This window comes from Cinclus cinclus, chromosome 17 (genome assembly GCF_963662255.1).
Source record: "Cinclus cinclus chromosome 17, bCinCin1.1, whole genome shotgun sequence".
NCBI classification, from domain to species: domain Eukaryota; kingdom Metazoa; phylum Chordata; class Aves; order Passeriformes; family Cinclidae; genus Cinclus; species Cinclus cinclus.
Window position 1 is genome coordinate 10,842,700 of NC_085062.1, and position 14,608 is coordinate 10,857,307.

A 14,608-nucleotide genomic window follows, 5' to 3' on the forward strand; every position below is an offset into this window, starting at 1 on the left:
CATTTAGTTATCCAGGGATTTCTCAATAACCAAAATGTGTGTAAAATCTTAGGTTACAAAATACAGGTAAATTTTTTCCTAATCCCTCCTAAGGATGAGTTTTCAGCCGGACCAATGAGTTGAACATGACATGGCTCAGATTTTCACTCTGTACCAAGGGGAATTTTGTAAGGGTAGAAAGGTAAGATTTTAAACAAAAACCCAGTCTTCACATTTGTGTCATTGCCTGCTTCTTAGAGCCCAGACTCATCTAACAAGGATACTCAGTAGACAACTGAATGTTTTTCTACTGGTTACAAGTAAATCCCCAAAGAAATACTAACAATAAAACAAATTTTTTAAAAACTTAAAAAGCAAATCAGCTTTTAACTATGATATCAGTCTATTTGCAAAGAATAATGAAGCCCTGTTGGGAAGAGATTACAGTCAATAATGCAGACGTTTGTCAGCAAAATGTCTTAGTCTAACATGACACTATTTGTAAGAAGCTACAATCCCATTTTTGCCAACTGGAACTGCAGGGGAAGCCAATTCATTATGCACATGCCCACCACAGTGTGACAGCTGGACCCAGCCAAAATGGACAAATTAACCTCTGGATTCTCAGGCTGTAATTGCGGGGCTGGGAAACCACCTGACACTTGCATTTCACCTGAAAGCTGGGGAGATCTATCCACTCACTAGAGAAACACATCCATTCACACTCAAGGGATAAGCATGCCCTAGGCCTCCTGCCAGGTGTGCCTGCAGTGCCCAGGGGCTGCATCCCAGCAATTCTGCAAGGCCCACCTTATCTCCTGAGAACTGGCAACCTTAGCACAACCACAACTGTCACAGCAGCCAGTTTTAAATCAGTGAGATCACTGGCATGAAAATGTACCCTAAGTCACGCTGCACAACTGTAACTAGCTACAAAATGTGAGCAAATCATTGAGGTTTAAAGGATTTGACACAGCAAAGCAGCAGGAAAAAGAACTGCATTCAGTAATTCAGTACAGCCCTGAGTTACAGACTTCCTCGGCAGAACAGCAAATACAAGGGAACAGACTGTTTTAAATCAAAGAGATTTCTCTAAAGCCAGTGTTAATAATAGCACAAGCAAGTCTATATTTAGGAGAGAATTACCACGTTATAATTAATGAGAAATGGAAATACTGTAACCAGTATGAGTTTTATTTATTGTTCACACACTCCATTTCTCTCTCACTGAAATGAACACAGGCATATGCACTAGGCATCAAACTAAGCAAATACTGGGTAGAAAAGAAGATGGGAAAAAATCCTTCAGCTGACAGTGAAACACACATGCTAATAATTACACGGTTTTGCAAATGCTTTAAGAAACACTGGTAAACTTAAAAAACAAGCAGGGAATGCCCAAGAGCAAGCACAAGTAATATGGGCCAAAGTGCAGTCAATGAACTTCCCTAAATGGAAGCCAACTTCCCTATCCAAGCTCATGCATAGTGTTGACAAACTACATAAGACTTCATTGAAATATACTTCAAATCATTAAAAAAAAAAAAAAAAGCCAAAGATGAGAGAAAGACAGAAAGAGGAAGAGCAGCCACACAACCATCAGATGTGGTTTGGAAGTGCTGGGCAATGGGTTAACAAGGCTAAATAAGAAAGCACTGGAGAGTTAAGTGTCAATTAACAGAACAAATTAACTCCCGAGTCCCTGCAACACACTCTTTATGGAGCAGGGATATTCTGAGGATTAAGAATATTCTTGTATATTTGATTAGACTCTCTGGCAGCTCTTCTGCATCCAGAGCAAGTGAAAGCTCCAAGATGCCCCTGGTGCAGGATCTGGTTTACAAAGCACTGCGTAAGCTTTAACTTCCCATACAGACCACCAGGTGAACTCTGATCTGATCAAAGTGTGTTTGAAAAGATGGGAATAAGAACACAGGCACAATGGCTGCAGCAGCTCCCGGAGTACCCGTGACCAGCTGTTCACTCTGTAGCTACAGATATTCCATACATCTCTAGCATTCCTGTTGTACATCTCCAGCTCTGCCCACTATTTAAAAAAGCTTTTATTTTAACCAGGCTTTACCAGGGAACAGTGACCATCCTTGGTGATTCTGTCATCCAACAATCTGCTCTCAGAAATAAGCCTTTCAGTACCTATAAAGGTGCATCATCACATGCCAGAACAATCCCCCGGAGCCAACGCGGGCTCACTCTGCCCTGTAACACGTCCCTGCCTTTAGAAGCACCTCACCCAAGGGCTGTGCAGGCAGGAGCAGGGGAGGATTTGGGCACTGAAAGATGTTCCAGCAGGAACCACCACACCTCGATTTCGTAAGGACTGGCAATTACCACGAAGTATTTCCCATGTTCTCCTCAGCTCTCGAGCAGCAGAGCTCTTTCACACCGACAGAACCAACTGCACAGCCCCGACCCGAACACCCAGGGCTCTCCATGCGCTGCTGCTCAGAAGGAACACCCGCCCCGTTCCTCCAGCTCCTCCTCCAGCCCCACCCGGACAATGAGCAGCACGTTCACATCTGGTTCATTCTCTGCCGGCCAAACAGGGCACAGCCAGCAGCTGCCAGAGCTGACTGAAGGACAGGAGTGCTCCGCTTGCATGCAGAGCCAGCGGCGCTGCTGCCCCCCGGACGGAGTCTCTGGCGTCTCCAGGACTCAGCCGCAGAGAAGGCAGAGATGAGGGGATGCCACATGCAGCAGCACAGGACGAGGTTCAAAGCTCCAGTCTGCTTCCCTGACAAAGGGCAATAGAAGCTATTCTGTTAAGTGTCACTGACAAACACTGATTTCATTGGATTTCAAAAATTACAGGAGGATCACCTATATAGTTCAAGCTCCCTTAATAAACTACATCAAATAATTCAAAGCGAGACAGCAGCAACATTGTTCGGTAAATCTTAAAAAACCTCCAAGAGAAATAAAAGCCAGACACCACTGTGCACAGCAACTCAGAGCTCTGTCGATGAAATTACTGCAAAGTCCACCATGTCAGACAGAAGCACTCACAAAAATAACTATTTTTAACTAAATGCTTCTGCTTATACCTCAGAGTAGACAACTCTTCAGATTCTGCCAAAATCCACACTTGACATTCCTTTTAGCTTTGCAGCTACTGCAGATCAAGTGTCACCCTTGATTTCACGGTGGGCTACTCTGCTTATTATGAAACAGATTTTGTCTGCATTTTTTTCATTTATCATCTGGTATTTTAAAAGGTATTTCCCTTCCATACAACAGGTGGGACTTTTAAAGCAGTTCAAACCATGAATGAAGCATAGTGACCATAGACAAATGAAAGAATGATGGTGCCATGAGAGGTTTCAGTGCTAAGGATGTGCTGCTGCTGCTGCTGCTGCTGCTGCTACCTCATTCAGGAGGAGCTGGAAGCTGACGGGATGAATGTTTCTATTGTAACAAACAATTTCAAGGGCAGGTAATGTTGTTGCAGCAATTTTTCCTCAAGCAATCACGACCTCAGGGTGCCATTACACCATGTCCTAAGCCAATTTAGATGCCTGAAGCTGGTGGGAAGCAGAGGTCCTGCTCCTGGCTATCCCTTCATGCCTTTGCTATTACATCCACTCCATCCCCTCAGATCCCATCATGCTGCCACTTACCTTCTGCCAATTTTAGCACATACCTGACTACACAATAATCCAATTCATCTCACTGCAGCAGCAGAAAAATAGCCTGGCAAAACCCAAGTATGCTGCCATTCTAGTGAGCTAGATCAGTTTACCATGTGATTAAATGAGTGCCAGAGCTAGCAAAAGAGATCTGGAAGGCAGGAGGGAAGGACGAAGGCTCCTTTTTGGAACAGTAAGATGTGAATTCAGGTCAACCACCATGAAAAAACCCCAATAAATTACACCCTCAAGCTGGCTGGCTGATTGCCAGTTTCACCCATCTCACCACACAAGGCAAGCATTGCACAGATCAAAGACAACCAAAGGCTACTCTGAGCTGCCTCCCAACAAATTATTTGAGCATCGGAACCAATATACAACATGATGCACAGCAAATATTAACCAACTTTTTAGGATCAAGCTGTGAATCATAAACAACCACTGCCTCCACACATCTTTAACTCAATCTGGCCATTCACCCTACACCACACAGGTGCAGAATATCTTCCATGAGTGTTCTGGCACTTCCCTGCAAGCTTTTACAAACCAGAAAAACAGGTGTTCCAAGCACACCCCTGGCATGTTCCTGGCAGTGGCTCTTCAGGGAGTCTGCCACACAGCTCAGCAGCCAAGCTATTAATATCAGCAAATTTCACCCATCAACACCAGGCAAATGATGTGTCAGAACAGGCACAAACCAGTAGTAAAACCCCTTAATTTACATACTCACCATCCATTAGGAGCCAGTGGCCAGTTAGGACCCAGATAAGGACAAGCATCACAGACAGAGAAAATGAGAGCAACTCAGCAGCAGTGAAACGCCCGCAGCAGCCAAAGGAAATCCTAGAACAACACACAAACATCAGCTGGAAGACTTTATGTTTCCATTTAAAGAACAGAAAATGGACACTGTTGGAACAAAGCTCAACTGCTGATGAAAGATGCCAAGAACAACTGAAGGGAAGTTCCTTTGCCACAAAATAGGTACCAAAACAGCAACAAAATAAAAGCTTTCCTCACATTCAATACTGTGTGTAAAGCATGAATTGCAGAGATGGAAAAAACCCTTTAAATCTTGGCACCTCTCTTGAAATTGCCACCATTCCTAGCACCAGCCAAGACAGTGCTCTTAGCAACATGAACTCCAATCACAAGGTTAAAAAATAAAATTAGTTTCAAAACATGACATTAACAACTGTAATTTCCACTGGTTTAACTACAGTCTCCGAAGGAGCCAGCATTAAAATCCAGAGTCCAATGTTAACAAGCATTAAAATCCAATACCAAAGCCCAAACTCTAAAATCTCAGCCAAAACAAGCCGAACTTATTAAAAACCACTGTTGGGAAATCTAGTCCCCTTTAATGGTATTGCATTTCCCAGGCTGACAAGTGTGAGTGACTTGCAGAAATTATGCTTCCTACTTTCAAAATGGAAACATTATGTTGGCACAAAAAAATACGCACAAACATCAGCCCTGAGGTTAATGCTTATTAAAGAATTCTCATTAAAAGAAAGAAATACAACACACAAAAAGAGGAGCAAAGGATTGCTCAAGTCCTTACTTGTTTTGAGGTGAGCAAGGCCGTGTTAAGTACTGGCACATCGGGAGCAGAAGGAAAGCAAAAGCTATTGTTGCAAGGACTATGAAAAGAAGAAAAGGTAATATTAGGACATTCAGACCTAATTTCTACAGTACACAAACAGGCTTCTCCAATTTGAGAAAGCTCTTGCAACAATGTCCTATTATCATATGCTGAGTATTATTCCAGCATGAGTAGCTCAAAGCTCTGAGGTTTTCTGCACAACAGTGAGGCTTCAGACTGAAATAAAATGAAAGCTCTCGAAGGCATGCAACGCTTCAACTCCAAACCTTAAAAACTAAGTCTTAAATCTATTCATGATCATGTCAGCAAGAAAAACAGTTTTCACATATTCTGAGGTTAAAAAAAAATTACAACAAACTGGTTGTGAGATTTTTCTTAGTTTTTTAACATTCGACACAGCATAATAAAGGGATACTCAGCATAATAAAGGGATTTTTCCACTTTTTAACTCAGTTTTTTTCCCATCCCATTCAAAATTCTTTATTCATTACTAAAACACAGTACAATTTCAAATAACTTATAGCCAGTAGCTGGCAACCTCACTTTTTTAAAATACAAAGTGCTTTTAAGTTTTTGAAAACAGAATAATAAAAGATACATAAATATCCAGACTATTTCCATAAACATTTTCTTTTTCCAGCAGCATACTTATCCCACCCACACATTTGTAAAAACGCTTAGGAACTACTGGTATTTATAATCATTTTTCCTTCCAGTTTTTTTAAAGGACTGTTTAAAAGGAGCGTGAGGGCGTGGAGACACAGACATGTCAGCAGCACACATCCAAAATTGTGCAGCAACAACAGACTGCAATGAAAATGGAAGTCTCTTGGAATTTCTTGCATGCTGCAGTTCACATCTTTGTGCTGTCCTCTACTTATTTGTTTAAATTTTTTTGTTGCTGGTTTTTAAAAGGGTTTTTTTTCCTCTTCTTAAATGGAAGATGATGGGAAAGAATCAAACATTATCTTAACAGTTTAAGCCATTCTCTACACTGCTTAAGCCAACCAGAGAAAAAATAGTTTGGTCAAGCCACATATTTCCCTTCTGGAGGGAAGAAGATTTGAAACAAAACAAAAGAGAAAAAAGCAGAACTTGAATAACCTAAAAAGAAAATTTAAGAAGTGTCTGCATACAAACAGCATCATGAAAACTCACAGTTCTATCAATATTTCAGAGGGGGGAAGAAAACCAGGAGTACTAGGGAAAGAACAAAGAGTGTGGCAACTCTGCACAAACCAAACTAAGAACCTCTTTGGAGGTGCTTGGCCAAAACTGCCCAGAAACCCCGTGCCCCTGCCTGCCCTCCCCGGTCCCTACCCTGTCAGCACAGGCTCAACCCTCTTAGCCCTTGGAATCTCTCCTCCCCTTTGCTCCCCTCCAGCTCTGCCCAGCAGGAAACCCTGCACCTCTGGTTCAGAGTGGGAGTTAAACTGCAATGACTCCAATGCAGACAGCCGTGAGGAGCAGCTCCCAGGTCGCTCCTGACTGTTCAGGCTTCCAGCCCCAAGGCTCCCGTCCCCCCCAGCCTCAACCCCGAGGATTCAGTGGGCAGTGCCTCTGCTGAACTCCTGTCTGCAGGCAATGCCAGCTCTGGGGCTCTGCCCTCCGCCGAGCAGCGGGTCCTGGCCTTGGCTGCTTGCTGCACCTACGCTTGCTCCTGACTGTTTCCTGAAAGGCAAAGCTCTGTGAGAGGAAGATCTGAGAGGGGTTTAAGAAACCAGACATCAGCTGCAGTTTAGCAGTCCCCCACATCAGCCCCTACTAGCTACAGAGGATGTAAAATAGCACGACCTGAGCTTGGTCCGTCCCTCTCAAGGGAAAGAGGGATCAAGTTCCACAGCCCCAGGTTCAGAGCTGCAGCAGGGTCTCCATCCTGCTGTACAGCCTCTGAGGAAACTTTGCATTTCAGAGGTTTTGGGCTTGATGACAACCTCTGATGCAAGCCCAAGGAAAAGCACAAACGTACCATAAAAACAGGTTCAAGAATAAAGATACCCAAGAGCACTGACCCCCAGTCCCCTGAGACCTGCAACAAGCCCCAAGGGACACAGGATCCTCCAGTTACACACAGAAGTGTTACAAATAAAGTTACAAATCCCAAGGTCATTTTAAAAATAAATGGATCAATAACTCCAACAAATTAAAATCCCTCTTCTGTCATAAATCTTTCCTTGTAATATGTTATATATATATTTATGTGTATGTATTTCCCTGATATCTAGCATACAGTAGAATCTATCTGAAATACTTTTTAATAGGAAAGAATGTATGCACCATAGGTCCAAGTTACAAAAGCAGAATTCAACAGGCCTCTATGAGCAGTAGAATTAGACAGGAGTCTCAAGACTAGAGATTTAGATTTCACCCATCAACATCAGTCCTGTTTAAGAGGCTGGCACAGCTCAGGAGTTAAAACCAGAAGGGCAAAGCCTGCAATGAAGTAGGAGAGGATGAGAGGTATTTAGGAGTTTAAAATTCTTCACAGACTCAGTATGTGGACTGAGTACAATTTTTAGAAGCTGCTGTGTATCTGGAGCAGTAGGAAGAATCTTGCTGCTCTCAACTGCAGCTGGTCTCCTGAAGAATTGCAAGAAGATCAATAGGCCAAAAATTTCCAAAAATGCAATGCCCTGGCATTTATTTAAAAGACAAACTGTAAATGCTAAACAAGACTGGAGGATCTGCAATTTATTTGCAGGTATGTTTCAATTTTGTTCTAAAGTCAAGCAGAGCAAAAGATTAACATTCAAGTGTTAGTGAGACCAGAAACAGAAAAACTGCATGAAAGCAAAACCAAAATTAAAGTAAGAAGGAAGTCTCTGGACAGGAGCCCCAAAGTTATTTCCCATGAAGTATGTGAATTATGAAATACCATGTACAGTTCCGAGCACCGATTTACAAAGAAATTAACTTCATGCAAAATAACACATCTGGGCATGTTTAGACCTCTGGCAATTTACAGTTCAGTAGGTTTAGCACATCTCTAAATGGAAAATACTTCTCAAATAATACTTGTCACTTTATTTATAGCTACACAGACATGAAATCACAACTGTGAAACCTGACTATTCTTTTTTTTCATGTACTGTGACACGTACTATAATTCTTACCAACAACATTTAATTATATCAATACTTTCTGTTCTATTCCAAGTCTTACAAAGAGAAGAAACCCAGTCACCTGCTGTGCATATTGTAAAGACAACTTGAACTGAGTCGAAGAAGAAGAACATAACAAGGAGAGACACGGACGCTCCGATGGGCAGGAACAACGCCTGGGTGGAATCGATGGTTTGAATACCTGCAGGAGAGAGGGGACACTGAGCTCGTGCTTGGTGCCACACAGGGGCGCTGGCCCTGGCCAGCACAGGGCAGGGCTCGGACAGCACGTTCCCTGCCAGTCTGCTGCACCAGGCCCAGCCCAGCACAGCTGCCTGTGCAGGAACACCCAGCGAGCGCGCGCCGCAGCAGAACACGGGAACTGAGAGTGCAGTTTGATCTCGTGCCACGGGCAGAACGAATGACAAGCTATGAAAATTAACATTATTTAGGGATCAGAATCACTTTACACTGAGAGACATAAATGTGTTGAATGGAGTATATGAAAGGTTTGCTCAATCTCTGAACGCAACGTGAAAAGCCTGACCAGTGTTAGGCTGACCCAGCTCACGCAAAGGGCGTCACAGCTTCAAATTCCACCTGGTTAAGGCCAGCAAGCTCTTAAATTTCATCACAGGCCACAATCATGAGATAATATCAAGCCTAACAATAAGGGGCAGTTTTCAAAAAGTACCCAAGTCATTTACCTGTTTATGAAACCACCAGGTCAGTGAAGTGCACTGTAATTGCCTTTTGGCGAAAAACCAACACAAATCCAGGCTCGCATTCCATAGCTAGCAGTAATTCAAAACAGGGCAGAGATACTGAATTATTTTATTCTTAGTATTTCCTTCACCTCACCCATGCAGTGTGACTACCAGGGATGTTTATCATGGAACAGAACAAATTTTACTGTATTTCTGAATTTTCAGAATTACCAGCAAAATTGAGAAGCCCACCTAACCCCACAAATTCCAAGACTTAACCAGTCTCTGTAGCTATATTTACATTTGATCCCTGGGGTGGGGGCAGGGGGGAAGAAGCCATAAGCAGCAAGCCAATTAAAAATGCAAGACACACTTCTACTTGCAGAGCACTACAGTAAAAATTGGAAACATCTGAAGTAGTCACTTGGTAAGTGACCAATGGAAAATAATACAAGACTAAGACCTAGAAGAGAAAAAAAAAAAACAGCTTGACATCAACAGTGTTATCCCAAAATAATTAAACACTGCTCTATGAAGGGGGTTTTACTAATGCCAGGATTTGAAGAATAAGCCTTTAGGGTTGTGAGGCATACCTAGGCAAGTAAATATACACACAGGTTGTATGTCTGTGCTTCTGTGTGAGAATGTGTCTTATTTTACTTTTTCCTGTCAAGAGTGACAAGTCCTACAAATAACAGGTTACCTGTATAACACCAATGTATCTGATTATGTTGAAAAACCTCAAACACACATGAAATACACTCACTACAACTTAGTATCTGTTATAAATATTCAACCATTTTCATAAAAGAAAGCTGAACAAAAAGCATTGAAGTCATGACACTTGTACCTGGTCATGTCATTCATTGGTTCATGTCATGATCTATTACTCTTACACATAAGAAGCACAATAAATTTTAAAATACCAAGCAGATGAACTCAGTCACTTGGGATTTCTACATTGCTGAGGTCACAATGTAGATAGTCCAGTGATGACAGTGTGAAGACACAAAAATTCTGATCTGTGACTTAGATCTGATTCCTCCTGCTCTAAGAAAGCACATTTATTCACATGCCCTTTAACTTCCCAAGGGAAAAACTGAACAAAACAAAAACCCAGAAATGACACACTACACACCACCTTGGCATCTGGGAATTAGTGCCTGCAGCATTAAATGTCAGAGTTCTTAATTTCATTTCTGATCATTTTGACAGCTAATCCCCTTAATGTGCTTATTCCCCAGCCCCAGACTGTCTTCTCTTCCTTGCCAGATGCCAGAAGCCTCAACTGCTCATTGCTGTATCACCAAGCACAGCAATATCTCTGCTCTGTGCTGCCAACAGAAGCAGTGCTCTGAGAACTATTTAAATTCCAAGAGTCTACATTAGAAAAGACAAAACCAGCAAGAGACACATACAACATATGTTATTTCATTTACAATTTTAAAGCTATACTTGCTTTAAACAAAACAAGCCTAGCATTCAGGGTTTCATGCACAGGGCTTCTCACTCCTGCCTTCTATACTCTGGGAAACTACTTCATTCCAGAGCCTTTTCACAAAGTATGACAATATAAATTGCCTTAAATTAAACTCGTGTATGAATTTACAACACACTGCGCATGCTGTGTTCCACTCTAATTGATTGGTTCCATATTTCTACCTGCAAATCTGTGCATGTCAGATGGCCAAGCTGCCTGCAATCTATTTATAGATTACAGAAGGGACAGTCACCATGCAGGAGCTGACATGGTAATCCCACTCTGAATAGACAGTGTGCAGACACACATTTTGTTGTCCATTATAAATGAGTTGCCCAGAGCCATGTGAACTCTCTTCTTCAGTTTCTCTGCTGAAAAGGTGAATCCTCCTTTGGAACTTGTCAGCGCATCCCATGATCACTCCCTGCTTACAGACTGGCCAAAATGCCATAGCAATGAGCTCCAGACAAAATGGAATTACACTCCCTTCTCCTAACTGTGGAGTGGCTTTTTTAAAAGTAAAGCTGTTTCCATTTCCAGTCAAACCTGACAAATTGTGCCACACACAATTTTTATGCATTATGGAAATGTCAATGTTTTAAATTCAGCTTCCATGGGTGCGACCCAGATGAGGACAGCAGTGTCAGAGCACGGCGAGGTGGGGAGTGCCCAGACACAGCCTGGGACCAGGTGAATCTGCAGTGCAGCAGCTCAGATACAAGCACAGGTGAGGCAGGAGGTGCAGCACTGAGGTGAAGCAAAAAGGGTAAGGAATAAAGCTGACCCTTACTGTTATTGGTGCTGTTGCCATTAAAAGACCCAGCGGCACTGCTGTTGTCTTTCTCTTTGTCTTGATTCTCAAAGTCCATGTTCAGAGACCTGCAGGGAACAAAGCAAATGTGACAGATGAGTTCCAAACTCCTGTTCAGGCTCATCAGCTGCAGTGTCATTCTCACTGCCACAGCACCCTCCCCCTGGAAAAGCCCTGTAATGCTGGTTATTAGAAACAACACCAGACACAGTGGGAAATTAAAATAACTTTAGTGCTTAGTTCCACATGAGGCCCCACGTCCCAGACTCTGACAGTGAGATCAGTCACCACAGTGTCTGCACTGGGGAGTCTTAAATATCTGTGCTGCTGTTTGTTGCTACCTGATTTCTGACGTGTAGAACATGGTGGAAGCACAATAAACATTTCAATTCTCTTGTGAATTTGAATTCTTTCCAAGTTCCCATTTTTGTTCCTTTTCATTCAAATTTGACTATCAGGTTTCATTTTTAATGCAATAGTATTTCCTTTCTCAAGGAAATGTTATGAATGACCCAAACTAGCTTTTAAGTGTCTGCTTAATGTAAGGTCTTACTTCACTGAATAAAATCCAGCAAAGCCTAGAAAACAACCAGATATATATTTTACATGCATATAGAACAGATTATGAGAGGAAGCTCTGAATAAATAGTACAAATTGATACACTTTTATTAATCCATAGGAGCTGACAACACTCCCCTGAGTACCCAGCTCAGCTGTTATTGATTCATCTTTTCATGTTGATATAAATGCTTTTCAAAAATTCCAATTTAGCACAGTATTCTACCCCTTCTTCCACAGACCTTCACTTTGATATCATTTCCAAATTATATTCTAACACGTTTGGCCTAACTTTCTGCAAAGGGGGAATTTCACTTAAGATCTGTTTTGACCAGCAATAATTTCTGTTGTTAAATTCAACACGCTTTTTAACAAAAACATCAGCAATCAAGTTTACCATGAAAGTTTCTCATTCTGATGCGTGCATGCTATCCATGATTTAACTGCATATTGATTTATTCAAATGAGCTACAGAGAACCACCAGAAGCACTGAGCATCTCCCACTGCCACAGCTCCTGCCTTAAGCTCACAGCTGTATCCAAGTATTTCAATAAAACTTCCAGGTCAACAAGCTTCTTTTCAAGTTTAGCTTAACTGAGTTACACAAAGTAAACAAATTATATTAATTTATTAGACCAGTAATAAATACACCATGGCCTTCTAAACTGTTCTAGAGGTGTCACAGATATTTTATTGCAGTGCACTGATCATCTACTGCAATTGCACGGTAAGCAAGTCTGTGCTGCAGTCCCAGAAGCTGGAATTAGGAACAATCAGGTCTACAGGATCAAGACACACGTGGTGTATTAAAGACAAATGGGTTAAACAGCTCCATTCTAAAAACGAAAACCAAGAAAAAGGCTCTTCCAGCACAGAACTGGTTTGTTTCCTTTGCTTCTATTAAGCAAGTGCACCTCAAGAGTGTTAGGAGATTAAAGCAGCTTTTGGTCTCAGGCACATGAGGAAACTTCTACGTCAGACCCACAGTGCTTCTACAGAGATCATCAGCTAAAGAATTGTGGAAAATACAAAGAGGCAATAGAGTACTCCAAAATTCTAACAAATTAATCAGTTGTTCTTAGCTTGTTCATCTAAAGATCTCTTTGCTCTGCCCTTTGTTTGGAGTGCCTCCATCCTTCACTCATACTCCCTTTCCCCACATTATGCATTGTAGCTTTATGATTTTCCTCTCAAGCTATAAAAATCTGGGAGGAGGCTGACAGCCCTCCAGGACCTGGCCCAAGATTCAGGCAAACAAGATAATTCTTTTCTCAGAGTAGTGTTTTGTTCCCCTCTGAATTAGCACAGTTTAGCAAGAACCTCACACTATCATTCTCCCAGTGACATCGGGCAACTCGTAACTTAAGGGATTGCTATCAGCAGAGAAAACTGGAAATAAAACCTATTAGATCTACTGCTCAAAAACAACCTCAGCCCCTCTCTTTTCATTACCACAGTGTCAGCAATTATTACTGCCTATAAATATCCCTGCCTCCAAAGTGAGCATAAATTAGGAAATTACTTTCACTTAACAACACAGCTGCTCTTCCAAGCCAACCTCCGAATAATCTCCAACTGTTTTATGACATGGCTCTTCCCTCTGCTACAAATTATCACTTGCATCATAAAAAAAAAATTGAAAAGCGATCACTAAAACACCTTCCAAGAAAGTAAAAAACCATATTGTAAAACAAGATCAACTCAAAACTACTGGGCTGTAGAGAAATGGCAAGCTGGGAAATATCTCTGTTTTGTTCAAGTTTCCCCTGGGCTCCCATAGGGAATGTTGAGTCAGCATCTCCCCTGGGGCACTGAACTGCTCCATTGTTTCTTCCCTGGGTCCTCAGAGCTCCAGCTGGCTGCATTTCCAGCGCAGGGTTTCAAAAGGAGTCACCCTCCCGCAGGAAGCCCCTCTGGAGGGTTACACTGAGGCCAAAGGAATGAGTAAGCTGCTGGTAGGGCACAGCCTGCAAAGTTCAGATTCCACTGTGGATCACTGCACTGCAGAAATACCTCAGGGAAACCCTGCAGGAGATGCTCTTACCAAACGGTGGAGTAAACAGGAACACAAGGATCTGTCTATAGATAGGTGCAATTTATTGAGAAGTTCCTTCTTGCTCTACCAGTGAGGACAGCTGCCCATCCCAGAGCTCTGGGAGCATAGGAATGCCACACTGAAGGCCAACCCTCAGCACACCATGTTCATATGACACTCTGGGTTCTCCAGACTTTCTATTCACACCCACACTTTGGATACCCAAAAGCCTAGAGACAGAAGGCCACAGGGTCATCCCACACTTCTTGATTTGGCTCAAAAGCAGCTATTTGAACAGGGAGATTCTGGGTTAAATCTGGCTTTATGTAAACTGAGAGCTCATGTCTGGGGAGGTGATAGGACAGAAAAAGATTTAGCTGTTACCTGCGAAAATAACTACAACATTTAAGTCACAGAGAAGCATTTGGACAAGAACAAGTGGCTGTCTTGCCCTCGGAGACAACCTGTTTCAAGCTGAGCTCACTTCTTTAAAAATCCACAACTAATCCATCTATTTGCATGCTCCAGTTTACAGCTCATAATGGTTTAAAGGATTAGACTTGCCCCTTTGGCAGCCAATAATAAAAGTATGTCAAGTTCAAGGATTGAGAGCAGTCAGATTGTACATGAGAGAGACACTCAGAAGGGCTGGAAGCTGAAACTCCTGACCCAGCACAAATGTAGG

General features: G+C 42.3%; 1 protein-coding gene across 6 annotated transcripts in view; it reads right to left on the reverse strand.

Annotated features, from left to right (window-relative positions):
- Positions 1-14,608, reverse strand: part of SPPL3 (signal peptide peptidase like 3) — a 56,576-nt gene that overhangs the window by 6,896 nt on the left and 35,072 nt on the right. For 4 of the 6 annotated variants that reach the window (XR_009933752.1, XM_062504555.1, XM_062504554.1 and 1 more), the window contains exons 3-6: positions 11,302-11,396; positions 8,413-8,532; positions 5,188-5,266; positions 4,354-4,466 (exon numbers count right to left, since the gene is read on the reverse strand). Coding sequence is in view for 5 of the 6 variants with exons in the window: in XM_062504555.1 (XP_062360539.1) it covers positions 4,354-4,466; positions 5,188-5,266; positions 8,413-8,532; positions 11,302-11,396 (407 nt within the window). In the remaining variant the exon portion in view is untranslated. The remainder of the gene's footprint in view (positions 1-4,353; positions 4,467-5,187; positions 5,267-8,412; positions 8,533-11,301; positions 11,397-14,608) is intronic. The other 2 variants (XM_062504556.1, XM_062504553.1) reach the window with 1 other exon arrangement.